The following is a 26,956-nucleotide window of genomic DNA, read 5'->3' as shown; positions in this document are numbered from 1 at the left end:
CAATAAATGGTACGTACGCATATGCAAGTCGTTTTCAAACAACCCTTGCACGGAAATGCATCAATGCAAAGTTTCAGTCTCTTTTACTTCACAGCTGCATAGTACAACATATTTCATGGAAATGTAACTGTGGCATTGCATTGCTGTGTTCCCGAACAAGTAGCTACTATGATATGTAGTTTTTCACGATCTCAGAGGCGTAATAATTTCGAATAAAATAAAAAACATGATTTTTAGCATTTTATATCAAAAATTTTTTTACATTGTATGTAGTTTGATTCAGAAAATATATTCAAGATTGCATATTATTGTAATTATAATACAATTTAAATGAAAATTAATTTCAAACAAAGAAATATGGGAGTTCCTTAAAGATTATAAATACATTTCGTTTCACTAACGCTGGCCCTAAACTCTCTAAAGGACCTCTCTGAATAAGGACGTGTAGATTAGGGTAGTCTTTAAAGCTTTCAGTACAAGCGTCCAATATATTGGACAAACCTTTTTGTGCTTAAAGCTTTTTTTCGTAAATAAGAGCTCTCTTGTTGTTAAAAGAAAAGTTGTTTTGAGAAAATTATCTATATCATAATTTTTTACCACGCTTATTTAATTGTATTTCCTGAATACAGATGACCGTTTTTCTTCACAAAAAAATAAAAGTATGTCAGAAAAGTCGATAGGAAACAGGGTAATATATTGGCAAAAGTTTTTGATGGAAGTGAGATTCGAAAAAAAATTCATTATTTTTGAAATATATTTCGCGAAAGAAAAAAATAAAAATAAGTGAGATTTTACAAACCTAGGATATCTCTGTTCAACATAAAGGACCCTGAATAACGGTAAAACTAACAGTTTTTAAAAGCACTTTCCAATATAATGGACGCTGGATAACGGTAAAACTAAAAGCTTTATACAAGTTTTGAGTGTATTTTTGAAATCAACGACCCAAAATTAGCCGGTATACAAATTTTAAGATTTTTATTTGCAACAGTTAATATTTTGCACTGAAAGGGTTAAGATATCAACTTTTAAATTTTGTGTGGGGCACCCTTTAATTTTGTTCTAGTTACGTACAAAATAAAGACTTTCGCGAAAACTTCAAACTGTTAAAAAAATTTTTAAGTAACTAATATTTTTTTTATCGCGAAATTTCGACAATATTTTGAATTGAAATCTAATTAGTAAGACATATTATTGAAGCTTATTCATAAAAATTCATGAACTCGCTGGGTTATAGCTGGTTAAATGCAACATTTTGTAAAATTTTTGCTATTAAAAAAAAAAATATTTATTTTAAAAATTTGAAATTTTTGTGAATGTCTTTATTTCGTACGTAGAACAAAATAAAGGTGTGCCCAATTTTGTTGATATTCTAAGCACCACCCTAGTACGGATATTTTAGACCAAAAAAAATTTAATGCACATAAAAATAATTTTGTAAATGTAAGCCTATGCTACATTTTATTCATTCATTTAACTATTTATTACGAATTTCTCCTTAATTTTAAAATAAAGACTTCCTCTTTTAATAAAACCATTTTCAGCTAAGAAAGGTGTGCGATGATCAACTACTTTCGCAAATTATTATTTTTTTTTGAACTGCATACATATGCTGAATTCAAATACGTTTAACGAAAACATGCAAATAAAGTTAAACAACAAAACTTAAATAATTATGTAAGTATTATATTCAGCATTTAATACATACTATATATAGGAAGTTTTCTTTCTTTTTTTCGGCAATGTCTCACATACGCAATAGACTTACTTGAACCATACATTAAGGATCGATATAAAACAGTTTACAGTTTAATGGAATCTCTGGAACTTACAGCGTTGTCGAAGTAACTGTGCTTATGCCATGTACCAGAATAGTGGGTGGCAACTCAGCAGTCAACTCGGTTAGTAGCTCTATGTAACGTGCACTGCGCTCTGTGAAATCCGGTGTGTCGATTAGCGGTGGTGCAGCCAAATATATAAAGGAAACAGCGGTCTGGTCGGAGCGTTCACGTATTATTTGGTTGACTCTGGAAAAGTATTCAAGAATATGAGTATAATCAGTGTTTTTTTTTTTTATTAGGTATAGGCTTTGTTTCGAATAGTTGCAGGAACGTCCAAAAAGTATCTTAGTGTCCTGTGGAGAGTATATTATGTACTACAATAAGTCACTCTAGCAATCACGAGTGCAATAAAAAAGCAATTGATATGTTTTGTTATGTTTATCGAAACAATAAAAAATGTATCACAAAAATGGGTGATCACTAAAAAGCAGCTAGTCTAAGTTTCAGAAAAGTACATAGCTCAGAATTTCTTGGGGAATAAGACAAGGTAAGTGTTGCCAGAATATGCACTGAGAAAAAAATAAACCCTAACATATTTGTTTCAAACTGAATCACAAGCGAATTGGCGAAAAGCGAACTTTTATTTACTTTAAACACATTTTCATTTGGAAAGTTTTTCGTTTCAATACGCTTTTGTTATGGACATCACAGATGCTACCTTATTTCAGCTAAGCTCCGAATCTCGCCTCTTCGGTCTATATGTAAATGTTCATCTTAATCTAAATCTTAAAATAAAGGAAAATAACTGCAATAATTAGTTTTACTAACCTTTGCATATAAAGCAGCGAGCGATTGAGATTTTCCTCCGTAATTAATTCGTTGACATCCTCAGCTTGGCTTGTAAATTGTTTGAGTATGCGAGAATGGCTTGTGAATTCAGAATCACGGTTCCATTCTTGAATCTACAAAACAAATAAAGAGGAAATGAATTTATTATCGAGTGTATTTCACATATATTACAATTGCAAGTAAGAATTAACGGCTGCATATTAATAAATTTTGTCTACCCTACCTCTATGATATCCGCTTCAATACGTAAATTCTTCAAAGATTGCTCCAGTCTCATTCTAGCGAATATATCCAGCTGTGGCATTTGTGTATCGAAAGAACTGTAACCGAAAATTTGTTTATAAATATAAGTAGAAAATAAATAGCAGACAGATTCAATTAATTCTAAAGCACCTTAATTCCGTATTTGTATTGTTTGATTCGCACAGAAAAACGCGTAAACGCAAGTGCTTCCATTTAGCAAGCATGTTGATTATTACTGCCAATTGCATCATAAATAGAGAGACTACATCGAAAGGATTATTTGGATTGGGATTGAAAACGTTGATTGGCCAAACGTCTATATATCTCAAATGTTTGCTTCTATCAATAAACAATAAATATTTAGCATTAAACATTGGTTTAACAAAAAAAAAACTTTGCTGACGCGCGCTTACTTTGCAATGAAATTCTTATCCAGGCGATGAAAGTGTCGACACAGACACAAATTTTTCTTCATGCGGAGCACATCGCACATAATAGCCACATATTCAGTGACATCAATTTGTTTTTCTTCGCCATCACGACGTATGGGAAAGTTTTGAATTTCGCCGTGATTAAAGCCATCGGTTTTATAAGGTGAAGTGCCGCTGAATAAATGTGCCGTTAATAAATTAAGAAACGTATGTGTGTACATTATTATATAGCACTCACGCCTCAAAGAAATCCTTTGGTGCTTCACTATCGTAGAATCCCAAAATTATAGTGTTCGGTTTCATTGCACCAATACCGGATAGACGTATCAAATGTTGCACACCTTCGCGTATAGACTGGGCCAGTGTCACTTCAGCAAACGCCTTCACTCGCATATGATCCAAGAATGATAGCCAATATTTGTTTTCCTCAATGGTGGGGTCTACGAAGGCCGTGTAGTCACCCACCTTCACGTGGCCAATCACATACAGCCCACCTTTTTTCATATCATTGACAAAATCTACAAGTGGACAGCAGGAACGCGGCGATGATACTAACAATAGCATTTGTGGACGCCAGAATTTTACATGATCCTTGCGTGAATCCAACATCAACAAGTACTTACGTACCTGTAAAGAAATTAATGAAATGAAATTTAAATGAAAATCAAAATATCCACGCTCACCTGATGGAACATCAACGCTTGTGAGATCGAACCCCATTGGGTACCCTGCGAAGCTGGTGAGAACAGATGCAACGCGATGACCAAAATTAAACACAATATAATACTGGATGATGCATAAATCGGATTTATCACAAACATCATGATGAGTGTACCTAGCAAACCGATTAGGCAGGTGTGCCAAGTGAAATACTTAAAGAGTGGACGGAAATTTGGCGCACCAGTCAATTCGATGCCCAGACAAGCCAAATTTGTAGCCAAATAAGAAAGCATAAACAATACTGAATTAACCTGCGCAATTGCATTCAAGGAACCAATTAAGAGTATACATTCGACGAGTATCCAACTAGTGAACACCGCTGCAACGGGATTGCCCTTCCATGTGCCGCGTAATACGAATTTCAAAAGAGAGCCAAACACTTGATCCTTTGATAGAGCTTCCAAAATACGACTAGAGCCAATAAGATTGCTGAGTCCAGTTGAAAAAGTGGCGGTTAGTATACCAATCGCTGTGAATGGTGGCCAAAAATTAACCGGCATAAGGAAGAGATAGTTATTTTGCATTATAACTGCTGGTGTGGTTAAAGCCATCAAAAATGAAAGTAAAATATAGGAGACGAATGTGAAGCTCACAGCCGATAATGTGCCGGTTGGAATACTTCTTGAAGGGCTTTTCAGTTCGCCAGACATATTTGCACCAGCCATAATGCCAGTCACGCCAGCAAATAAAACACCGAATGTGGTGGCGAAATCAACCATTTTACCATTCGAAGTGTAATCTTTAGCATAGTGCGGATAAAGATTATCCATTAAGGTGTGTGCATTTAAACCGGTGTAATTGAGTTTGGTTTCGTTGAAGATGGTGTTTTCCTTCGGAACGTCAATCTGAAAGAATTACGTAATATTAATTGGAATTTTAGGCATTCATACAAAGAGAAGTTCAAATTTAAATGTATTTTTGAAACAGAAAACTCGCGAAAAAATCCTCAAGAAGTCGGAAAAGAAAGAAGATTTATAAAAATAATTCCCAAAGATGCCGAAGAATAATATAATAAATACCGAAAAAAGCTCAAAATATCCCGAAAATAAAACTCGGCAAAGCCAACAAATCTGAAAAATATAGAAAAATTTCGAAAAACCCCCCAAAAAAAACACGAAACATTTCGAAAAAATTTAAAATTAATAGAAAGTCGAACTTTTTAGGAATCTTTCGTTTTTTTTCGGAAAATTTGGATTTTGTTTGGATGTTGAAGTTTCTAAGATACTCGTATTGCGGAAATTTTACAGATTTTTTCCAGACTTTTCGAGATTATTCGCGTTCAATTTTTTTGTGGAAATTTTGGAGTATTTTCCTGATTTTTAAGGTACTTGAGATTTTTTCGTGAATGCGCGATTATTTCGGATTCAAAATTCCACTTCGTTTTTTACGAATGCCTAACTGCATAAACTATTGTTATACTTTGATCAATACATTTCAATATTTTACGGAAAGATTCCGAAAGGTCAAGAAAAAATCCTCAAATGTCCGTAAAATACTGGAAAGCTACAAAAAATCCCGCAAAAAAAACAAAACACGAAGAATTTCGAATTCGTCCCGAAAAAAAGTTGCGTTAAAACTCCGAATGGTCTCGAAAAATCCCTAAAACATCTTGAATGATCCGAAAAATAACGCTCGAAGGACCCGAAAACTAAGTAACCAAAAAATATACTCTATAAACTTTCCGCAGAAAATACCTAAATATTCCAAAAAAAAAAAATCCGAAATGTCCCGCAAAGGCACAAAAAATCCAATCGGATTCTCAAAAACATAACGAGTCATTTGTAAAATATTTATAACGAAAAAACCCCGAAGATTGTGATCAAATTACCCCGAAAACCCCGTCATTTGAAAGCAAATTTTGAAATTTCTTTTATTCACGAAGCGTACTGCCCAGTTGCATATTTCCCCGAGAGCCTGATTAATTTAATACTTGAAAAACTTAACAGGAACCCCTTTAATTTTTAGTCTAAACCAGTTTCAAACCAGAGATATTTTCGTTACTTCATTTATGTATATACATTAGGGTGGTCCGGAAAAAAGTAGTCGGAATTTTAATGCTCTGTTACATATTGAAAAAAATATACCCCAATTTTTTTATTTTGAAATCAAAATATATTTAGGGGTCGCTCAAACCGCTCAAAGTTTTTCATGTATTTTATATGGAAAAAAAGAACAATCCTAGGGGGTGAGAGCATAAAAATTCCCACTTTACTTTTTCACATGTATTTTTGGACCACCCAAATACATACATCTTGGGAGTAGAGTAACTAAATAGTTGCATAGCTAAATAAGCTTCTTATAAGTTTTAAAATGCTTAAAAATGTGTATGTATGTATGTCGTATGTAATCATAATTTTTGTTTAAATAAAATCAATATGACGCAATTACCTCTTTCGGACCTTCGGCCAAGAAGCTTATATACGTGGCCATCAAGCATACTGTGACAATACCCAAAATTAATACCGATGTCTTAGCAAAGAGTGCGGCACCAATCAAACACACCACTAACATGGCTGTATTTATTAGCGTTGAAAAGAGGAAGCGCCACCAAGTGCCATCGGGTAGTGAGTCACCACCTTCGGTGAAATAGCCACCAGGGCCAAAGTTCTCCATTACACCCTCAGTACAACCAGATATAGCCATAGCACAACCGACGACATTAGCCAAAAAGAAAAGTGTACCAATCGAACCGCCAAATTCTAGGCCTAGCGTACGGCTTATCATGACTGCAAATGTAATGTAGACAATTAGTAAAATTATCTATATGAAAATATGATGCATTACTTACAATAAACGCCACCACCTTCCACGGCACCATTGGTAGAGATTGCGCATACAGACGCAACGGTAAACAGGAGTATTAAATAGGCGATAAGGAATTGAAGAAGCGTCACATAAAGACCAGCGTTGCCGACAATAAAACCTAAAAATATGTATGAATAAATATACATAAGTATCTATGTAGATATGTATGTATTACACACGATAAATCAAAGAAGTAGCGACTTTCCGTAACTAATACGAAATATTGATAACTTTTGACTAAGCAAAGAAGAACATACATAGACTACATACTTAAAAAATACAAAAGTGATTCACAGAACGGAAATTTGTAATTATGCCAGGCTAAAGACTTTTTGAAGGTCTTAAGTGAAAGGAACTAGTATGTAGATATGCTATGATTTTTCGCGACTGACAAAATAATACAAAAATATAAGTAAATGTCTCCCAAAATAGTTAGTTTCTTATTTAAGGTTTTAGTTTGATTTATGTATGAAAAACAATGCAATCTCCAATTTTGTTATTGTAATTATAGTTTACTAAATAGAAAGGATTTAGCTACATACCCTTTACATTTTTAACATAATAAAATAATTAGTCTGTTCCAATAGCAGTCCGGTTTACAGGATTTAGTCAGAACTTACAGGAAGTCGTTCCTATTGACATAAAACCTGTAAGTGGGAACACTTTTGAGAGAGTAACGGAGCGACTGTTCCCAGTCAAAAGTTACAGGATTTAGTCCGGAGTTTTTTTTTCCTGTAAGTTCATGAAAAGTGTCAAACGATCAGCTGATTTGCATGTGCAAACAAAAACAGAAAGCGGTCAAAGCAAAGAACCTTATATTTGTGAAAAAATGGAAGTAAACAAAGAAATATTTGAATATGTATAGATTTTAATAATTATTTAGTGATATTTTAGCCAAATCAGTGTAGTACCAATGACATGTAAACAAACCGTCTGACGTTTTTACAGGAAATAGTGCTGTTTGCGTTCCTATGGACTTCTGCATCTGTTCTCCTTTTACTCTCATTTGAGAGCGTAAAATTGTAGTTTGACAGTTCCACAGGTTTTAGTCCGAAGTTCAAAGGAGCAGACTAATTGTATCGCAGCAATTTTGTTGTTGTGGTTGTAGCGGCAATTTTCGGCCACTGCCAAGGTACATTAAACAGGTATCAGTAGAGCAAAAACAACATTTGCGTGTATTTTGTTGTTGCTTCTGGTATCGAAAGTGTCAAAAACTGTTCTGAATTTTTTCTTCTAAATCAAAGCGTGCCATGTGAAATACAAAAAATTATAAAAAATAAAAAATTGAAATTGGAAAAAATAAAAATTTATGCAACTTTCTTTCCTAGTAAATTTGTTTGCTTCTCGAAGCATTGATCCATCCTTTGCAAGGCCCAGTAATCAGCGGTCGTGCTGCTGAGTTGGGCGAACGTTCCAAAAGCTGCTATTCAATCGCTTGTTTTGTATGGAAAAAGGTTTCACATGCAAATGGATTTTAACAATTCAGAATTTTTGTGAGAAAAAATTAAAAATATTTGACATTTTCGAGACCAAATAATTTGAAAATAAATCAAATCAGCTGCTCTACTGATACTACCTGTTCAATGTACCTTGGCCACTGCTGTTCTCAAAAGCGAAAAAGAATTTCACATACAAAAAAAATTACTTCCTAGGTATCATTGCCGCAATAGTTAAAAAGTTATTAATCTCTTTTTTCACAACTTTGGATGCCAATTGTTATAATTATACAAAAATGGAAATGTCCAAAGCCTATAGAAAATCGACAAAAAAAAACAAACCAGCTAAAACCACTTAGCAAGTATATATTGATATCTATGTATGTATACGGGCGCTGTGGTGTAGTGGTAAGCAGTGGCACTTCCCTTCGCAAATTTACTTTTTAATGCATGATTTTTAATTTGCAAGAAATAATTTAACACTACATACATATATGTATGTATGTATAAGTAAGTGTATAACACTATAAATTATAGCTACACAGCTGCAACAATATATGTACATACATATTTAACTACATTATCGCATATCACTTAATTGCAATAGTTATTTACATATAACTATGCACATTAGGGTGGTCCTTAAATGTAGGAAGCAAATTTTTATATCAGATTTCCTAAGCCTCAGCCGCTACGTCAATGCTAGTATGGTCGAAGATTTCACATTAATATTTTGGTCCCGATTGAAGTCGGTTAGGCGCAAAAAATTTAGAAAAAAGGTTTTTTTCTTAACAGCGGTCGCCCTTCGGCAGGCAATGGCAAACCTCCGAGTGTATTTCTGCCATGAAAAACAGCTTCTCATAAAAATATAATCGCCGTTCGGAGTCGGCGTAAAGCTGTAGGTTTATTCCCTTTGTGTGACAATATCAAGGCGCTCGGCCAATTATTATGATTATTATCTGTCACAGTGGTATTGCCGATTATCGTTCATTTGATTTTTTTAAGGACCACCCTATGTACATATGTACATATGTAGGTACCCAGCTAGCACATTTTCCAGACAATTTCTGATATCAGACAAGTCGCACAAATGTCTCAATAAAAAGTTGACTATTCTGGGCGAAGTGTCTAGAGAATTTTATGTATTTCCTTATCCGATATGTTTGATCGAATTATGTCCGATTTCGGGCAGACACGTCTGATTATTCTTATTTCCCAGGATTTTTTGGTCAGACATCTGTTAGATATCCGTCAGAATCGTCGGTAATTAAGCCAGAATTTCCCACGACGTGTCGGTTAGACTTCCTCTCCATACGCTTCTCTGATCGATATCGGCCAGAAATCATAGATTTCAGACTTTTCTGCCGACGAGTCTGACAGATATCGAACAGATTTCTGGCAATTTTGCTAGCTGGGTGTATGCAAATATATTTCTACGCCTAAGTACATACATATGTATTTAAATAAATACTTATTTATTTATATGTTAATAATTTCAAGATGCTAATTAGCCATCGACACCCGCACCCACTGCTTATTATAGCAGATCTAGTTCGTTTGGTTGCGTTTGTATGTACAAACATATGTATAACTACATACATATATGTATGTATAATTTGTATGGGCATGAATAAATAATCATGAGCAAATAACAAATACTTACCCACACGAATAAAGACTAAAGCGCTGAACATTGACAACGCTACTGGGCTGAATACGCCAGCAAAAGTCCCTAGAGTACGACCGCTTCTATCCGGATCCTGCATACCGAACTCAACGTAACCATGGTCGCCTGCATTTGAGGGCGAATGTATGCCGCCGCCGCCGCCGCTGCCTATGTGATTGCTATTCGCTCCAAACAATGAGCCAAACGAACGAAACATTGAGGAAGCCCCACCACTGCGATGCGAGGCAATCGGTGCCATCTCATCGTTGGGAACATCACCGCCGCCATTGCGTCTTTCCTCTGGTTGCTGGATCATCTCAATTGTGCCAGCGGCGGTGGATACGTGGGCAGTTAAACGCGACAATTTGTGTTATTCACTCACACAAACGCCCACAAAAAATATACCAACTTTGGTCTGTTGTGAAAGGTTTCACAAACTTTTTCTATATATGTATGTACACCCGCGAGATTAGTACTTAACTGCCCACGAACGTAGTAAATAGAAGTGAAGTATTCTGCTTGTATTGAGTCCACCAAAAGCTATAGTTTCGCACGGCTGCACACACAGCAATCATATGTATGTATATCAGGTTGTATGCCCTTTTTCCAGCTGGTGAAAGCGAGTATACGATTCTTCTTGCTAGGAACACAAAATATTCACGTTAAACAGTCATCAGTTGTTTAGTTTCTAAAGCTTATAATATTCACTCCCACTTGATAGGAATTGATGGGAATCTTTTGAATTATCTCTTGGATTCGCTACGAAATCTACAAAAACCACAAACTGGACCAAGGCGGAAAACTAAACTGAATCATCAGCTGTCAAATTGGGAGCAAGTGGGGATACAAAGAACGAAGTGTAAATAAATGAAGAAAAATTGCGCAAAATAAACGGTGGATAAAAAATAAGTCAAAACAAAATTGTTGCGTTGCCATATTTAATTTTTTTGCAATATAAATTTTTTAACACTGTAAAAATTTTTTAGAAGAGCCAACAGGAATGTGGTGAATTTTTGAGCAATTTAACAATGTTGCGTTGGTCGCTTACTTATAGGGAATTTACATGATTCAACTTTCACAGGCGATTAGTTGAACCAAAAGTTGAACGAAAGTATGCAGCCGACCAACTTCATTGAAAGCGATTAGTTGAAAGGCCGTTTAAACTCCATGCATACTTTTCCATTGGAACAATTTTGACAACTAATACGTATATCTTCATTGTCATGACAGTATTGTCCGGTGTAAACCCTAAGTTAAGCTTACAATTACGTAAGCTGCAAGCAGAGAATAAATGTTCGAAATTGTAACGAGACCTTGAAGTAACTTTTAGCTTCCTGCATCTATCCAGACCTCTGAATTTGAACTGATTCAATTGTTTTTTTGACTTACTTGGTTGACCGAAGGAAAATCCTATTTGAATAGAATATGTATTATTATTATTAGTCTTCTGCTAATTTTTGCTATTCCTAGAAATTATTGAAAAAATAGTAAATGATTTTATATATGCAAAAGCTTTATTTACTTAGTTCGTTATGGCATAACCCTAAAATTTTCCAAATTCTGCGTAATTAGAGGACTTTTTTATAGCTGACACTATTTTCGAAAGACACTTGTTGCTTAAACTACATCTACAAAACCACAAACTATACATAATTCATATTGAGTATGTATAAATTTATATACATACATACATTATTAAATTTTAAGGACTAAAAACAAAATATACTAGGAAAGTTTTGGAAATTTAGGCATTATATTGATCGTTGATGCCTTAATAAATTAAGTAATAACCATACAAATGCCTTAAACGCGATGGCGTTGTTTACGTCAAGCTTTTCGGAAATAGTCTCCTGATCCATAAGAGTATCGTCGATCTTTAGCAGCATTCGATACAAGTACTTCTTCATCATATTGTGAAATGCGTTGAATTTTTGGGCGCATGATACTACGTACATCATTCAATGTGATATCCAAATCTTTGAAAGCATTCAACATGAATACAGCTAAAATTACCACAAAAAATCCACAAATATCTCCCAAGATATCTTCGAAACGCATGTGTGTAAATTCCTTGAAAAGTATTGCAGAGGCTGTTATGACAAGAGATGTAAACATTACATAATATACGGGCGTTACAATTCCTGTATTGAATACATCCAGCGCTTTGTTTAAATAATTCATTTGTATAGCAATGAAAGTAACAGTAACGCAAATCAGAAACCATGGCATCCAAGTGGCAAAATCGTTTCCAGTACCATTTATGGTATCGCGTATGGCCAATCCCAGCGCTTTGCATGACATCACAGTCAGTGAGCCAATGCCGGAGCACAAGTAAATATATACTGCAACATTAGAATGACCATATCTCGGTGCAATAAATAGTGCTACGTACACTGTTGAGCCAAGTATGCAAAGCACATAAAAAATGAATCCTGGATCTTGCAATTTTTCAAATAAAATCTCTAAATTTTCGACCTCTTTCTCTTTTGGTGAATGTATAACGATGATAGTTGAGCCTAGAATGCAAAGTACGCAACCGATTTTTCCCAGAAGATTGAGTTTTTCATTTAAATAATTTGATGCCATCACCGCGGATATGATTACGCTCAGGGCACCGAGTGGAGTAACAAGAGATGCTGGCGCAAAAGCGTATGCTGCGAAATTGGCGCCTTCACCAAGAGCCACTGCAAACGATTGAATGTAAAAAACAATTTTGGTGTATTAAACAAGATATAAATTAAATTTCTTATATATGTATGTAAAATCATGAATCATGAATCATGTGTACAATAAATTTATAGTGAAATTTAAACATCTACGCCTTATAAATACCTATGTATATAAAATGGAAATAACTAGTATGTAGGAACGCTTATTAAGTTTTCTTTTACTTACTCGTTAGCAAGCCTGCCCACCAAATCCATTCTTTTAAGTAACCATAGCCGCCAGCGGCAGCGCGCATTTCTCCTTGTCTACTAAGCCGCATAAGCGCCTTCTTCTTTATTATAAAACTCGAACCAATAAAAAAGCATGAGCAAATTGCCAATCCTACGCCAATATAGAAGTCAAGCTGGGAATACAGCTCGCCCAAGGAGGGCACGGGACTCGTTGAAGCTAAATTGCTAACGGAGCCGCTGCTCATGTCCATGACGTTCATGGCATTAGCCCCACTTCTTTCGCTACTCATCTGCGGGTGATATTTACTTGACTTCCTTAGATTTATTAGAAAAGGGCGTGACCAGAGCAAACCTTAATTCAGTAGCTTCAAAAGAAAGAATTTAAAGAAACTTCTCAACAATACACTTCGTTCATCAACTCTCGTAATGGGCAAAACAGTAATGTAGAGCTGGAAGACTATCGATGGCGCTATCGATAGTATCGATGGTTTTTAACTATCGAAAACATCGATGGTTTTGTAAGCACTATCGATAGCTTTCACTCAAAAATACATTATTCAGTAATAGTAAAAGGGCAGTTACTCACGAACGTAAAAAAGGAGAACGTGTCAGCTGACACAATCTATCTTATGGGATCTGCATGTTGACAAAAACTCACCACCGCAACCGGTGTTCTGAAAGCCGGCGGTACCTGTTTCATCTTGCGAGTCGGAAGGGACATTTAGCAAAGCATGGCAAATAATTTCAAAGCGCAGATGCTGCTTGAAGCCAAAAATCGTTGTTAACTTTTATCCCTTAATAAAAATATGGACATATTTTAGCAATTCTGATCTCATTTTCAATAGAACTTGTTATGTCTAATTTTTAGACTTTTTAATCAAAACTATCGATAGTGTCGACAATTTCGATAGTATCGTTACTATCGATGGTTGTGCCTATCTACAGTTTTCCAGCTCTACCATGATGACTCAAAAACACGAAAACAAGGAAGCAAAAAAAGTAAAGGCCCGTCCACATAGAACTTTCGCGTTGGCTTTGGCGTTGGCTTTGGTTTAACTAAACGCACGTTAAAAGTATGCTTGCTACAATGAACGCTTGAAAGCGAATACTTGGGCCACTAAATTAACATACTAACGACAGATAAATTAATATTTCATATCAATAATTGCATTAAAAATGATATTTCTTGCCCGCACTTGATTAAAAAGGAAAAATATTTCACATAATTCTATTTATTTGCAACAGCTGACGAGCGACGCACGCGAAAAGTTGAGAGTTGGCCATCTTTTTGCTTTGTGTTGGCGTGAGCGTTGTCGAGTTTTGGCTATGTGGACGGCTGCATTTGAATTCATGTATTCATACTCAGCTGTTAAAGCGACGCCAATGCCAACGCAACGCCAAAGTTCTATGTGGACGGGCCTTAAAGCTGCCTTAACATGAGGCAATTCTTTAAAAACCAATAATCGCCTTCAAAAGTTGACTTGCTGTCTACTTTGAGGCAAGCGTTGAGGCAATGTTGAATCCTCTAGAAAAATGCCGTGTGTAAAAGTTTTAATTTTGATAATGCAATAATGTTGCCAGACTTATTACTTTGGTAAACAACAAAATTTTGCTTTAGTTTTATTTTGAATAATTGTAAATAAAAATGTGTAATAATGCTGTTTAAGCAAAAAAGGTAAATTTATAACAAGGAACAACTCGTAGATTTACGTTCTTTGGTGCAACCCTGTGTCAAACTCGACATAACCACCTCCGAGCAAACTAAGCAGCCGCCATTTAATTTGGCAAACAAAAGTTTGTCTGCATAACACCGACCTTATAGATTTACGTTCTTTCGCTGTACGTATACACATTTTGTTCTGCTAGTTTTCACCCAGTGTGAAACCGTGCGTCATTCTAGTGTGAAACATCCCATGCGAAATAAAAAACCGATAGCGGCATCAATATGACTATCGATAGTTTTCGAACTCCATTTCATTCTAGCGATTGATTCACATTTCTTTCATTCTGCTGTTTTCTCTTTTTCCGGCTTTTGCCAAATTTTGTTGCGCGTCGGTGAATTTGGTTTTGGAAAATGTAAATCTGAAAAAAACGAGCAAAAAATGAATTTTCAGGCAACAAGCTGCTGTCGCATTTGTTTAAAAAGTGAGTTGCTTATGTCTATTTACCTTTACAGTCCAACGTTTCCAATGAGACCGATTGAAATTATAGAGAAGTTGAACATTTTTAAGGTTGGTGTATTTTAAAATGGTCAAATAAAATTATTGCTATTAAAAATATATTCTTAAAAAAGACAAGCTTGTTTTTTTTCTCATAGTACGATGAAACTTTACCTGCACTTTTATGTCAGTCATGCCTTTTTCGCTTGTTGGATGCCTATAACTTGCAGCAGCTAGCTGAAGCGTCAGAGCGGCGCCTACGTGACTATATCGTTAATAATGGCGGCAGTGGCCTTGGCTTATGTGGTCTAAGCACAAATTCAATGTGAGATTAAATTGATTCGCTATCATAATTTATTATTGATAAATTCAATTTAATTTCAACAGTAACCACGATTCCTCAAGCTTCTCCTCAACGGCCGCCATGGGTGATGCATGCAAGGACTCTGGTGTGACCGCTGCCATTTATGCGAATATATGCGACATGTTGGAGCGAAATAATGTGCAGGCGAATGGTGTGGTAGTCGCTGAGAATGGGGGATGTATGGTGACTGGAGATGATATCTTGAATGATATTGAGATTGATGTTAGCAGTTTAACACGTTCAGAAGCCAATGAGGATACACTGACCGAAGTACTCGCAAGTAAACATACAAATATAGCTTTCAATCCAGGGACTGGAAAAACTATTGGTGCAGATGTGGAAATCACGGTAATTTGACTTGATTAAATATATGTATGTAAAAAAAAACTTATGTAATAAATATTTTTTAGCCAGAGACTGGAAATGAGGTTGATGTACCTGTGAAAATGTCTGAAAAGTGCACGGAGTGCGGAAAAGTTTTCAAAAATTTTGGTTATCTGGAAGCGCATAGGCGCTTACATACAAACGAAAAACCATATCAATGCAAGGTATGTGGTTGTTTTCATTACATAATTTCAAACTAAAAAAAGAAAAAATTCAGAATAACATCTTACTTCCCTTATACTTGAGCGGAAAAACGGTGTCAAAGTTCACGTTTTCCGTTGTAGCCCAGAAACACATCATCCCAACAAACATTTAGGGTAGACAACGATTAGAAAACGACTCGAATTCTAATGTTTCTCTAAGGTAGAAGGTTTTCCGTTGTAGCCCAGAAACCCATCATCCCAACAAACATTTAGAGTAGACAACGATTAGAAAGCGACTCGAATTCTAATGTTTCTCTAAGGTAGAAGGTGAGAAGACGATTAGAGAAGCTGTCGAGAATTATAGCATTATCTACAAGGGGACTTAATTCTCAATATCGAGAAAGAAATAAGATATCTAATCGCTTTCTAACGTACAATTCTAATTGGTTTCTAATGTCTAATGTTTTTTCTAATCGAATTCTAACATAGTTCTCTAACTTGATTTTCAATTCGAGAACTACATTAGAATGCTAATGTAAAACCAAACTATTTCTCCAACGTTGTGTGTGTTTCACTGGGATATGTATAATTAAAAAAACTAGATAAAGTTCACAATAAAGTACTATGTCATCATATCACTGAGTCCATGTTCGGCAGTGGAAAATTAATAAATTGCGAATTTTAAAAGTAGATATTTTGCGAGAAAATAACAATTTTATTATCTGTAACTGATAACTTAAGATTAAAATTATTGCCCAAGCAATATTCATAAATACATATCTAAAATCTAATCGTGATAATAAAATTCAGACATTTATTTGCATCCGCTTAATCACTGCGACTAATGACATACTTTTTTTCTATGCTATGAGTTTTATTGTATAAGTACACATTTCCTTGTGCAATCACATTTTAAGAGTTTTGAGATACTTAACTTTAAATTAATCTTAATTGTAACTCGTAATATTTACGACACCATTCCCGCAGCACCTCAGTTTTCTAAATAAAAGTCGCATAAGTACGGCCACAAAGTACATGATTGCGAGAACAATAAAATAGCAACCATAAACAAAGAATTGTTCACGAGGTTTTAACCCATAGCCGGTATCAGTAACTACCACAAGTGTTAGAATCGACTGCAATACAAGTGCCGCCAGAGTATTAATGCCGAAAATTAAGCCAAAACTGTCTTCGGATAAATTCTCTGCAACAATAGCGCTCGCTGTTGTAATGACGAAAAAGTAGCAGATTCCAAAAAGAATGTACATTATGTAGGCCATCCAAACAAAATTCGTCTGTGATGAATAGATAGTGAAAACACCCATAAGAAGCGAACAAACAGTCAATATCCACATGTGCCACTTTTTATGATGACTAGTGTTAGCTATACCAGCCACCATGGCGCTACCAGCACCCAAGAGCGTTACAATCGCCTCTATAGCACCGTTGTAGAAACTCTCATTGCGCGGATCTATATCCTTCCAGAGAAATTGCACATAAGAGATCACCTGAACCTGACCACATGTTGCCAAAGCCCACCAAAAACTCCAACGGATTACTGTGCGATTGGTATAAGCACTAACAATTTGTTTCGTAAGTAGCTGAAAGGCATTGTTCCAGGAAAATCGAGGTGATGTAGTCAAACTGATGTCACTTGCAGCCGTTGGGATGGCAGCGGCGGAGCCGTTTTGTGGAAAAGCTAAAATAGAGAGCAAGAAAAAAAAATGAATACATATTGAATTGAATTGCAGTCGGTTGTTTATTTACTTGTTTTTTTTTTAACAATTTTAACTAATTTCCTCTGTGCTTAGCAACTCTAACTAGAAATCAATCACTCTTTGCCCAAAGTAACGAACTAAATTAAAATTTATTTACAGCTTAATCCACTGGATTAAATATGCAATTATATTTATTAAACCTTTATAATTATTAATTTTTTTCCCAGCGGTGTTTCAAATTATTTACGCTTTGAAATATGCCATTCTTATCGCAAACAAGCTATATTTGTTTATATTCTTGAGACTACACCCAATACCCAAAGTTTTACTTGAGCTTACCTTCAAGTTGTGAGCTACGGGAGTTGTCATTCTTCTGTTCTGTAGTTGGATACGAAACTTCATCTACATAAAAATACAAACTTTTGCCCACCGGCGGTAAAAGCACTGCTATAAAAAGTGATACTATTTGTGAGCCAAAGGAAATATAATTAAGACCTCTGTAGTCCATGACTTCGGTAGAAACCAAAACTTGAGCTACAACACCGCCTAAAAATTTTCCACATAAAATCGCTGATCGTGTATGACCGGTTACAATCTGATAGCGCTCCTTATCCACTTTAGCATAAATATATGTGTAATACGCCACTTCTGTAGCCATAAAGGTACCGTATAATACCTGGCCCACCTGTAGTTCCCATACTTTGTACGTCCACAGTAGTATGCCAAAGAGTATAATACCGGAACATGCGGAAACAATAATAATTGGTTTGTAGCGAAGTATATCGGTGATTAGGAAAACAATGGCAAGTTGTGCCAGCACAGCGTAAGTACCAAACGGATAGATTTCTTTATTAACCTGCTCCGCCGTGATGTTATGCCACGGTCCACTCAGGTATTCCGTAACAAACGGTTCTGAAGGGCGAAATTCACGAAAAAATCCGAAAATCCATAGGAGCAATGAAATACGTAACCACGCTTGCATCTCAACTGTGAGTGGTTTACGAACAGACAACAGCACTTGCGTCTCCCCTATTGTTTAGATTGTTGTTAGAACTTAGTTTATGAACAAACCGCGCACGACACACTGACCTTTATCGCAAATGCTCGCCGCTCGACTGATGGGCGGCGCGCTCCTCTAAAAAAATGAGAATTGTGTTAATACACGGAGACCTTGCCGCTAGCCGAATATGTTCGCAATCTTTTATTATCAATTTAAGTTTTGCGTTATCATTCTCATGAAAATAAAAACGACTGTAAAGATTAAAATGTGATTGCGTTCTCACATCACACAGCTGATACGTGGCGGATTGATAAAAGGCAAGCACATGAGAAAACTCGATGTATAGAATACATGCACACATACATGGAGTATGGGCAAGAGATGCAGCTGATTTGAGTCATAGAGAAAAAGGTTATTGTTACGTCACTTTTTCTATCTTTGCACCAGAACTAAAAATTACGAAATGTACATATGTATTTACTATATGGACATATACTCGTTCAACAAACCGGCAGTTTTATATAGTGGTGCATTGTGGTTTTTGTTTCTATAATAGCCTAACTGAAAAAATTAACGCTTGAGAGGTGTGACTTCAAGACTGATTAGAACCTACATATATATGTATGTATGTATGTATGTCTATACGTATATATGTACGTATTTTCCCAAGCGATGCACTCGCGTGATTTACACTAGACAACAAAACTTCTGCTTATAAATGCATTTTTCAATTGTGAAATCAATAAAATATTCGATATTTAATTACATAGTATGGACAAATGCAACGATTTATGTACATATGTATGAATGTAAGCAGATTTCCGTACTATAAACCTATCTGAGGAGTGCCACAATAGCAGTCCTGAATATGCGTAACTATGTACATACATACATATGTACAAATGTACATACATACATATTTAGTGCGTTCCAGAACATCTAAAATTTGGAGGTTTTGCAGGATTTAGTCCAAAATCGCTCCCGTACGCCACGTTTACATAAGGTTTATTAAAGGCGAGAACAGCTGTTCCCCGAATGGAAGATCGCCCTATCGCGGCAGCCAGTTCGAAAACGCCCTAACTCAAAAAAATTTTCAACAACGCCCTACTTCAGGATTTGATTTAAAACGCCCTATTTCAGAATTTTATTGAAAAACACCCTACCTCAGAATTTGGTCGAGGCCACCCTATCTCAGAATTCGGTTCAAAAACGCTCTATCTCAAACGAAAATACATACTTTCAAAATGTGGTGAGATATTATCAAAAATCAACGCGAATTCTTCGAAAAAAAGTTTAAATGTGAAAATTTTTAGAGTTCAAAGTTTGGCTTTAAATTTAATATACCAATAATATAGATGAATTTAAAGTAAATATCTTTCAAAGGTTTTATTACTACGCTAAAAATCTGAAAGTCACTAAACCCCTGAAAATCTGGTGTGGAGTTTTACCCATAAGTTTAAAGCTGTTAGAAGCTAAAGAAAAAGTATTAACATTGCAAAACACATACCAGGGCGCCAATTCTGGTTCTATGAAACAGTGATGTGAAAATGAAAAATTCAATGTCAGTGAAAATTTAATTTTTTCACTTTATCGTTTCGTTATATCATTTTAAGCGATTCTCGATCATTAAAGGCTATTTTACAACATCGAGCAAGTAATTTAATAAATTATTGTGAGTTTAAGACAATGATATTCTTTATCACTAGATGACTAGACTAGACTTGTGGAAAAAAGTTTTCACAGTGAAAAATTTTTGAAAAATTAATTTACATTTGAAAACAGAACCGTAATTTTGTGTGAAGTGATGATAAATATTTTCACTTCACGTTTTCACAGAACACGAACAAAACACCAGAACAAATTTTTGTCCTATGAAAAGTAAAGTTACTTCAAGTAAAAAAAAAAATCCTTCCCTCAAAAAGTGTCTACAAATTTTTAGACATCAAAGCGCGTTCTTAGCTGTGCAGTGTTGTTGTTTATTGATCAATCTATTCTATCGTTTAATTGATCATTTAAGAAAATTCCCGCTTCCATTTTTCAATTAACAAGCTTTCACTCTATCATAATAAATTATTATCGATAAGAATCACTGTTTTCTAAAAAAAAACTAATAATTTTATTTAATTATTGTATTGCCTTGTATATATTTTCATCATTAAGTGTGTACTTCAATATATTCCAGCAATGTGCGCGTCAATTTAAGCAATCCAGTAATTTACTATTGCATCAGCGTACACATACTGGCGAACGACGTTTCCAATGTGAAATATGTGCCAATTTCTTTACCACCTCGAGCAATTTGAAGGCACATAAGGCAATACACTTGGAGCACCGTGATTACCGCTGTAGCCAATGTGATCGTGAATTTAAAACGCGACGGGAATTGCGTCGCCACGAGCCGGTCCATAAAACGATAAAGGATAATGTATGTGAAAAGTGTCAGAGGGCGTTCAGCAAACGTAGTTATCTGTTGGATCACATAGCGGTCATGCATCGGGGCGTGCGGCGGCATAAGTGCGCGGAATGTGGCAAATTGTTTGGTAGACGATCGAATTTGGTGTCACACATGCGGTAAATTTGAAAAAAAAATAGCAAAACCTAATAATTTGGTTATATCTTTACGCTTTAGTTCATAGTTTTGGATGCCATATCGATTTCGTCGCTGTTTTTACTTTATCTGTCATTGCTCCAATTTTGGTTCAAGCCTGTCCATTATCTTATATTTCCCAGCCGCTCCTCTGCGTCCCTCGAGCTTTCCTTGTATTAAAAGTCTCAATTATTTCATATTTTTATCGCCTTATAATGTGTCCAAGGCAGTTTTTCTTTATTTCCTTTAAGAGTAGAAAGTAGAAGCTTAAAATTACATTTATACAATTGCATAATTTCATACCTATAGAAATTGTTTTTCAATAATTTAATGTTTATTTATTTTTGCACTCTTTGCAGCATACACTCAGGTGAAAAACCGTTCGAGTGCAAATTTTGTCCTTGGAAATTTAATCAATCATCAGCCTTGGCGCGGCATATGAAAAAGCATTCGAAAGGGTACATATTTATTTCACTTCTATTAAACTTATGTAAATCATACATCTGATAATTTCCATTATTCTAATGATACGCAGCAAAAATGTCGAATTGGGATTCAAAGCGGCAGACCAAGTATTAAAACACTCTGCATTAATGAATATTTTGGAAACACCAGAGATGGTGGTGGTAGCCGCCGGAGCAACTAACGACGTAAGCGCAGTCAACATAGCGCAACAAACTAGCTATAATGTTCTAAGCAATATAGCCAATTTGGGTGGCTTGCACTGTATGAACACAGAGTGCAATCTAGAAAATACATCAACGGACACGGAAAGTAGTGAGGTGGTGGAAGCGCTACAAAATAGTAGCGTTTATAACTTTACAAAGAATGACATACTGGATTTCTCTACAAATCAGCAAGTTTGTTAGGATGTACATATTTTCAAACTGGCGATGTTATTTTTGCTTAATATACTGATCGTAGAGCTGTAAGAGCTCGGGATTCGTCCGCGGTTGCACGGCATTTAATGCGTACTCGAAATGCGTCCATCGTACACGCTCAGCTTCAAAACTCTCCTCCAGACATTTCAATGCCGCCTCCTGGCATACGGCCTGTATTTCGGCACCTGAATATCCTTCAGTAAGTTGCACAAGCTTTTGCAAATCTACATCAGCTGCCAATGGCATTGGCAATAATTTTATGCGAAAGATTTCTTGACGTGCCTCGGTATCGGGCAGTCCAACATAGACAATACGATCGAAACGTCCCGGGCGCAACAGTGCTTTGTCAATCATATCTGGTCGATTAGTTGCTGCTACAATAGTGACATTTTCCAAAGCCTCAACACCGTCCATTTCAGTGAGCAGTTGAGTGAGCACACGTTCTTTAACCGATGTTCCCGAACCGCCATCGCCACCATCAGCTCGCTCGCCACCAATGGCATCGATTTCGTCGAAGAACACAATGGCCGGCGCTACTTGACGCGCCTTGCGAAAGACTTCGCGCACTGCACGCTCCGATTCGCCCACCCACATCGAGAATAATTCAGGCCCTTTTATGGAGAGAAAATTCAGTTGACTTTCGGTGGCAAGCGCCTTGGCGATCATTGTTTTGGAACAGCCTGGCGGACCGAACATTAGAATACCACGAGGCGGTTTCAAACCGAGCCGTTCAAACTTATCTGGATGCAGTAGTGGCCATTCTATAGCCTGTTTGAGCTTCAATTTCAATTCGGCCTGTCCACCGATGTCACTCCAATGCACATTCGGGTTTTCTATGAGCACCTCACGCATAGCCGATGGTTTGATATGTGTCAGTGCGGCATGCAAGTCTTGCAAATGCAGAGGACGTGCATCATCTTTTAGCGCACGTAACGAAGCGGCGTACACAAGATTGGCCAAATCAGCACCAACATAACCATGCAGCACTTGGGCCACATCATCAATGTCGGCAGGTGAGAGTTTATGTGTAATGCTGCGGAGAAGACAGCTTAGTATGGCAGCGCGTTGCTTGGGCGTCGGTGCGCTGATTTCAATCTCGCTATCCAAACGACCACAACGGCGTACATTTGGATTCAGTGCGTCGATTTGAGATGTTGTAGCTAACAAGAAGGTGCGTTGTGCTTCCTTTTTCGGTCCGTTTAGGATGTCCAGCGCGCTTAGAAAGGCCGCTCCCACACGTTTGGTCATTTCATTTGTCTCATACTTTGGACAAAGATTGTGCACGTCCTCTATGACGATAAGAGTGGGTGTCGGGTAGATTTCGAATGCCTTCTCGAAATACGACATTAGATTTTTTTCCGTTTCGCCGAGGAATTTGCTAAATAATTCGCTGGTGTTAATCCGAAGCAGCTCGACTTTGGTTAATTTAGCAGTCTTCTCCAGCATTGTTGAGCACATGACTTGGCAGAGTAAGCTCTTGCCGCAACCAGTGGGGCCATGTAAAAGAAAACCACGCGAGACTTTCACACCTGTAGGGACATGAATAAAAAACGTTTTAAATAAAAACACAACCATACCCAATTTGTTAAAACATTTTTAGCTACGTAAAAATAACGTAAATCAGTAAGTAAATAACCTGCAGGTACGACATTTAGTCCAAAAGCCATATCTATCGCTTCCTCTATCATTTCAATTTGTTCATCTAGCCCGCCAACATCAATTTTAGTTACTTTATTATAATTTGTTGAATTTTCTTGTGTACTCTGTGATTTGTGTCGTTCAATTTCAAGTCGCGTAGCACATGTTACTTCAAAAAACCGCGGTTCCACATCGCACTCCAATTTTAAGCTCTTAAATGACTCCTCCAAATTGGTTTCATCTTCAGTGTTACTCGTTGCCACTCCAAAACTAGACCATGACACCACTTGCAAAGTTAGGTCTTTGTTGAAGAAATCCATAAATATTCGGCTACCTGTTGTAAATATTAAATTCTTTAATTCAAGCTTTAACAACCGCTCTACGTCCTTAAGCTGCGCATCCATGAGCTCAGTGGTTTCGCCTACAATAGATGTTACACGAAGACCAACCGACTTAGCTACAGAACAGGGTTGCAGCAAGGCAGATATTTTAAGTGATTGACCTCCAAGATCACTCCCATACATTTTAAAATCTGGAACAGCAAATCTTAAATTAATGAAATGGCTTAATTTTTCTTGAATCGCATACCGTCCTCGCTGACAAAGATCGTTGTTAAAAACCTGTCCGGTATGGGCCAAACTAGTCTGACTAGGCCTACTGCCTCCGATTTTTTTACTGGTTGTATCAGCACCCTTTGTCCAATATATAAATGTGTTAAACGTATAGCACCTTCCGAAATGAATACTAAATTGTTAATGTATTTGTTTGGCACATCATTCAATTCTTCTATATGAAAACTGCGCTTTTCCACTCCAGTTGTGTAAAGGCAGTTATTATGGATATATTCTAGCGGTTCGCCGGTATCTGCGGGAATAGGACAATACTTCTCGTGCGTTTCGCGATCTTTTGATGTAATGTGGACATCGCATAACTCGCAGTGATACCAAGCGGCTACACTGCCACCAGATTTCTTATTTGAACTCTTTGGAGGCATCTGTTAACAAATTCCAACACACGCTCTGAAAATTTGTTTACAACGCAGACACGTGCAGTAGAAATAGAAAAATCGGCGATACAATCGATAGTTTTCGAATAAAAATAATTGATAACCAGTTCCTTTAGGTAATATTAATCAATTTCAAAGCAATGTTCATTTCCAACGGAACTGCTTTATAAAGCTTCTATGTAGATCTATCTGTTGAAACATAGGGGCATGTTACTTGCAGCTTTTTGACATTATTTTAAATGGAATAAATTTCCTGGCTGTGTAGGAATGGTGATGGTGTTTATTAATATTATCGATGGAAATCTGTGGTCCATACTATCGATAGTTTTTCACTTCTGTCGTGCAGCGTAGCCCCATGAACAAAAGACACAAGATCACGCCTTAAGGAAAGAAAGAATAAAAGTTATTTTCTAGCTGTCGAAATCTCGACGCCATCTTTGTTGTAAGAAGTAAACAACAAAGAGAACGCAAAAAACCGCGTAATTATTGAACGCATGAATAATCATTTTTATTATGCAAATTCTTCTATAAATCATGTTGTGTTAAATTTTTCTTTACCTTATGTGTACACACGTTGTCACAAGCGAATATGAAGAAAATTGCAGTGAAAAGCTACCACCAAATTGTAAACAACGAACAAATGCAAACAAATCGCTAATGTCAAAATCGGCTACTTTTTTCCTAAACGCAATTATAACAGGCTACTGTTTCGATGGCGTGATCTTGTATTTTTGGTTCATGCGTAGCCCTACTTAGGGATGTCGAAAAAACATCGATGCATAGAAATGCCCGTCAGAGAGGATTTCGAGAATAAGTTTTGTGTGACGTCACACTGGTGCATTTGTGAGAGAAATGCCAAAACGCAAGCAAGAATGGAAGAAGTAGAAAAAAATTTTCAAGTAAAACGTAAACAAGTTGCACATGTGTGACGTCATACAAACAGCGATTCTGTCAAATTCACCGAGGGCGGAATAGCGGTACAGAGATGGGCGCCACCTTTGTTCTCTACATCGTGCTTTGTCTGAACTTCATAGATAGGAAGATGCAGTTTTATAGCTTATAAAATGTTAGTTTCAATTGCTTTGAGTTTTAATATTTTTTCTTTGGCTGACTTGCTCTGTTAAGCTTAGTATCCAGCTCTTAAGAAAAGCAAAAACTCCATATAAAATGACGTACAAGAAATGGCTAAGAAATTTTCTTGAGTCAAATTTCCTTAAGGCAGTACGCAGTTCTTCAGAAATTTAGTACGCTTTCTACTACGGTTTTCTAAAGTTTTTTTGTGAAAAAAGAGCACAAGGCAACCCAGGTTTGCAACAGAAATATATGCCCGTTCCATTATTTCTTGAGGAAAGAGTGAGGCAACAGGCTGTGCGTTATCAAAAATGTCAAAATTCCTTGGACACACACGCGAAATAATGGCAATTTTTTCTTGACCGTTTTCTTAAGAGCTGGATACTAAGCTTTATAATAAAATTTTATGAGCTATAAAACTACATAGCCAAAAAGGTTCTTATGGTTTTATTCCCATAATGGAGGAAAACTCTTTGTGTATCGATGCTATGAAAAACATCGATGTATTTTTGCCACTGACATACCTAGCCCCACTTGCGATAGGGCTGTTTCACACTAGAATGGCAACAATTATTCTCACGCCCTCACACTGGATGAAAAAGGCCAAAATACAATAGCGCAGTAGCAGTGACAGTGCCGGTTCTTAAAATCAGCTGTTACTGCTAATAATGGCAGTCACTGTCGCAACAAATACAATACGGCGTTGTCAGTGACACCTTTTTTGACATTCCCCTTTGTTTGTTTACATTTTCGTTGTTGTCTTTTAGGCTTCAGTGACATGAACAGAAGTTGGCTGGGCTGCATTTTATTTATGTCAAATTCAGCATGCGAAGTTTGCTGCGATGAAGGCAGTGGCAGTGAATTTAGAATTGAGCAGTACTACCAGCTCTCACTGTTGTATTGTGAGTCGCTTCATTGAACACCACACTTTCTAAAAAACAGAAAAACAGCAGGGGGGATACTCTGTAATGCGATACGAAAGGGCAATGCGATGCGATAACCAAATACGCCGTAAATAATATGCTGTGACGATTGCCTATCGCATCGCATTTCTCTTTCGCTTCGCGTTACAGAGTAGCCCCCCTGATTTCGAAAAACTGCCACTGCCACTGCGTTATTTGGGGTGTTCACAGTTCGTTCCAAATAGTGTCTCAAAATGTAGACGTCTACATTTTAA

At 36.5% G+C, this 26,956-nt stretch overlaps 5 protein-coding genes and 1 long non-coding RNA gene across 8 annotated transcripts; 2 read left to right on the top strand and 4 right to left on the bottom strand.

The window, feature by feature from the left end:
* Positions 1-368: 368 nt before the first annotated feature.
* Positions 369-10,726, bottom strand: LOC118741195 (solute carrier family 12 member 9-like). The gene is made up of 11 exons (XM_036473075.1): positions 10,646-10,726; positions 9,929-10,571; positions 6,813-6,947; positions 6,413-6,750; positions 3,988-4,869; positions 3,543-3,931; positions 3,287-3,478; positions 3,024-3,212; positions 2,854-2,950; positions 2,610-2,743; positions 369-2,027 (listed from the first exon to the last, which is right to left on the bottom strand). The coding sequence occupies exons 2-11, from the start codon at positions 10,245-10,247 to the stop codon at positions 1,829-1,831; spliced, it is 2,874 nt and encodes a 957-aa protein (XP_036328968.1). The 5' UTR covers positions 10,248-10,571; positions 10,646-10,726; the 3' UTR covers positions 369-1,828.
* A 697-nt stretch (positions 10,727-11,423) lies between these two features.
* LOC118741196 (magnesium transporter NIPA2) lies at positions 11,424-13,279 on the bottom strand. The gene is made up of 2 exons (XM_036473076.1): positions 12,827-13,279; positions 11,424-12,615 (listed from the first exon to the last, which is right to left on the bottom strand). Exons 1-2 carry the CDS (start codon positions 13,116-13,118, stop codon positions 11,759-11,761), a joined length of 1,149 nt encoding a protein of 382 aa, XP_036328969.1. The 5' UTR covers positions 13,119-13,279; the 3' UTR covers positions 11,424-11,758.
* Positions 13,280-14,775: 1,496 nt separating this feature from the next.
* Positions 14,776-22,109, top strand: LOC118741191 (zinc finger protein 629-like). 2 transcript variants are annotated; one of them, XM_036473070.1, is made up of 8 exons: positions 14,776-14,904; positions 15,005-15,059; positions 15,146-15,312; positions 15,375-15,699; positions 15,762-15,899; positions 20,779-21,167; positions 21,543-21,641; positions 21,719-22,109. In XM_036473070.1, exons 2-8 carry the CDS (start codon positions 15,018-15,020, stop codon positions 22,050-22,052), a joined length of 1,494 nt encoding a protein of 497 aa, XP_036328963.1. In that variant the 5' UTR covers positions 14,776-14,904; positions 15,005-15,017; the 3' UTR covers positions 22,053-22,109. The 2 variants fall into 2 exon arrangements, with proteins under 2 accessions (XP_036328963.1, XP_036328962.1); XM_036473069.1 differs by having other exon boundaries at positions 14,781-15,059.
* Positions 15,925-16,476, top strand: LOC118741194. The gene is made up of 2 exons (XR_004993251.1): positions 15,925-16,098; positions 16,199-16,476. It is a non-coding gene; the product is annotated as an uncharacterized LOC118741194 (long non-coding RNA).
* Positions 16,489-19,655, bottom strand: LOC118741192 (thiamine transporter 1-like). 2 transcript variants are annotated; one of them, XM_036473073.1, is made up of 3 exons: positions 18,686-19,654; positions 17,936-18,625; positions 16,489-17,577 (listed from the first exon to the last, which is right to left on the bottom strand). In XM_036473073.1, the coding sequence occupies exons 2-3, from the start codon at positions 18,576-18,578 to the stop codon at positions 16,826-16,828; spliced, it is 1,395 nt and encodes a 464-aa protein (XP_036328966.1). In that variant the 5' UTR covers positions 18,579-18,625; positions 18,686-19,654; the 3' UTR covers positions 16,489-16,825. The 2 variants fall into 2 exon arrangements, with proteins under 2 accessions (XP_036328966.1, XP_036328965.1); XM_036473072.1 differs by having other exon boundaries at positions 17,936-19,655.
* LOC118741193 (ATPase family protein 2 homolog) lies at positions 21,969-25,059 on the bottom strand. The gene is made up of 3 exons (XM_036473074.1): positions 24,291-25,059; positions 23,701-24,234; positions 21,969-23,593 (listed from the first exon to the last, which is right to left on the bottom strand). Exons 1-3 carry the CDS (start codon positions 24,694-24,696, stop codon positions 22,080-22,082), a joined length of 2,454 nt encoding a protein of 817 aa, XP_036328967.1. The 5' UTR covers positions 24,697-25,059; the 3' UTR covers positions 21,969-22,079.
* Between the last annotated feature and the right edge of the window lie 1,897 nt (positions 25,060-26,956).

This window comes from Rhagoletis pomonella, unplaced genomic scaffold, assembly GCF_013731165.1.
Source record: "Rhagoletis pomonella isolate Grant_MI unplaced genomic scaffold, Rhpom_1.0 Rhpom_scaffold_00006, whole genome shotgun sequence".
Lineage (NCBI taxonomy): Eukaryota > Metazoa > Arthropoda > Insecta > Diptera > Tephritidae > Rhagoletis > Rhagoletis pomonella.
This window is presented reverse-complemented; position numbering and strand designations above follow the sequence as displayed.

Coding starts and splice junctions, on each gene's coding strand:
- LOC118741196 (XM_036473076.1), bottom strand. CDS start 13,118: ATGAGTAGCGAAAGAAGTGGGGCTAATGCCATGAACGTCATGGACATG. Junction 12,616..12,826: donor GTGGGCAGGCTTGCTAACGA/GTAAGTAAAAGA, acceptor AATCGTTTGCAG/TGGCTCTTGGTGAAGGCGCC.
- LOC118741191 (XM_036473069.1), top strand. CDS start 14,931: ATGAATTTTCAGGCAACAAGCTGCTGTCGCATTTGTTTAAAAAGTGAG. Junction 15,700..15,761: donor GTGCAGATGTGGAAATCACG/GTAATTTGACTT, acceptor AATATTTTTTAG/CCAGAGACTGGAAATGAGGT. Junction 15,900..20,778: donor AAAAACCATATCAATGCAAG/GTATGTGGTTGT, acceptor AATATATTCCAG/CAATGTGCGCGTCAATTTAA.
- LOC118741193 (XM_036473074.1), bottom strand. CDS start 24,696: ATGCCTCCAAAGAGTTCAAATAAGAAATCTGGTGGCAGTGTAGCCGCT. Junction 24,235..24,290: donor GATCTTTGTCAGCGAGGACG/GTATGCGATTCA, acceptor TTGCTGTTCCAG/ATTTTAAAATGTATGGGAGT. Junction 23,594..23,700: donor ACTAAATGTCGTACCTGCAG/GTTATTTACTTA, acceptor ATGTCCCTACAG/GTGTGAAAGTCTCGCGTGGT.
- LOC118741192 (XM_036473072.1), bottom strand. CDS start 18,578: ATGCAAGCGTGGTTACGTATTTCATTGCTCCTATGGATTTTCGGATTT. Junction 17,578..17,935: donor CCGTAGCTCACAACTTGAAG/GTAAGCTCAAGT, acceptor TCTCTATTTTAG/CTTTTCCACAAAACGGCTCC.
- LOC118741195 (XM_036473075.1), bottom strand. CDS start 10,247: ATGATCCAGCAACCAGAGGAAAGACGCAATGGCGGCGGTGATGTTCCC. Junction 4,870..6,412: donor TGGCCGAAGGTCCGAAAGAG/GTAATTGCGTCA, acceptor TAATTCTTTCAG/ATTGACGTTCCGAAGGAAAA. Junction 2,951..3,023: donor AATACAAATACGGAATTAAG/GTGCTTTAGAAT, acceptor TTTCGGTTACAG/TTCTTTCGATACACAAATGC.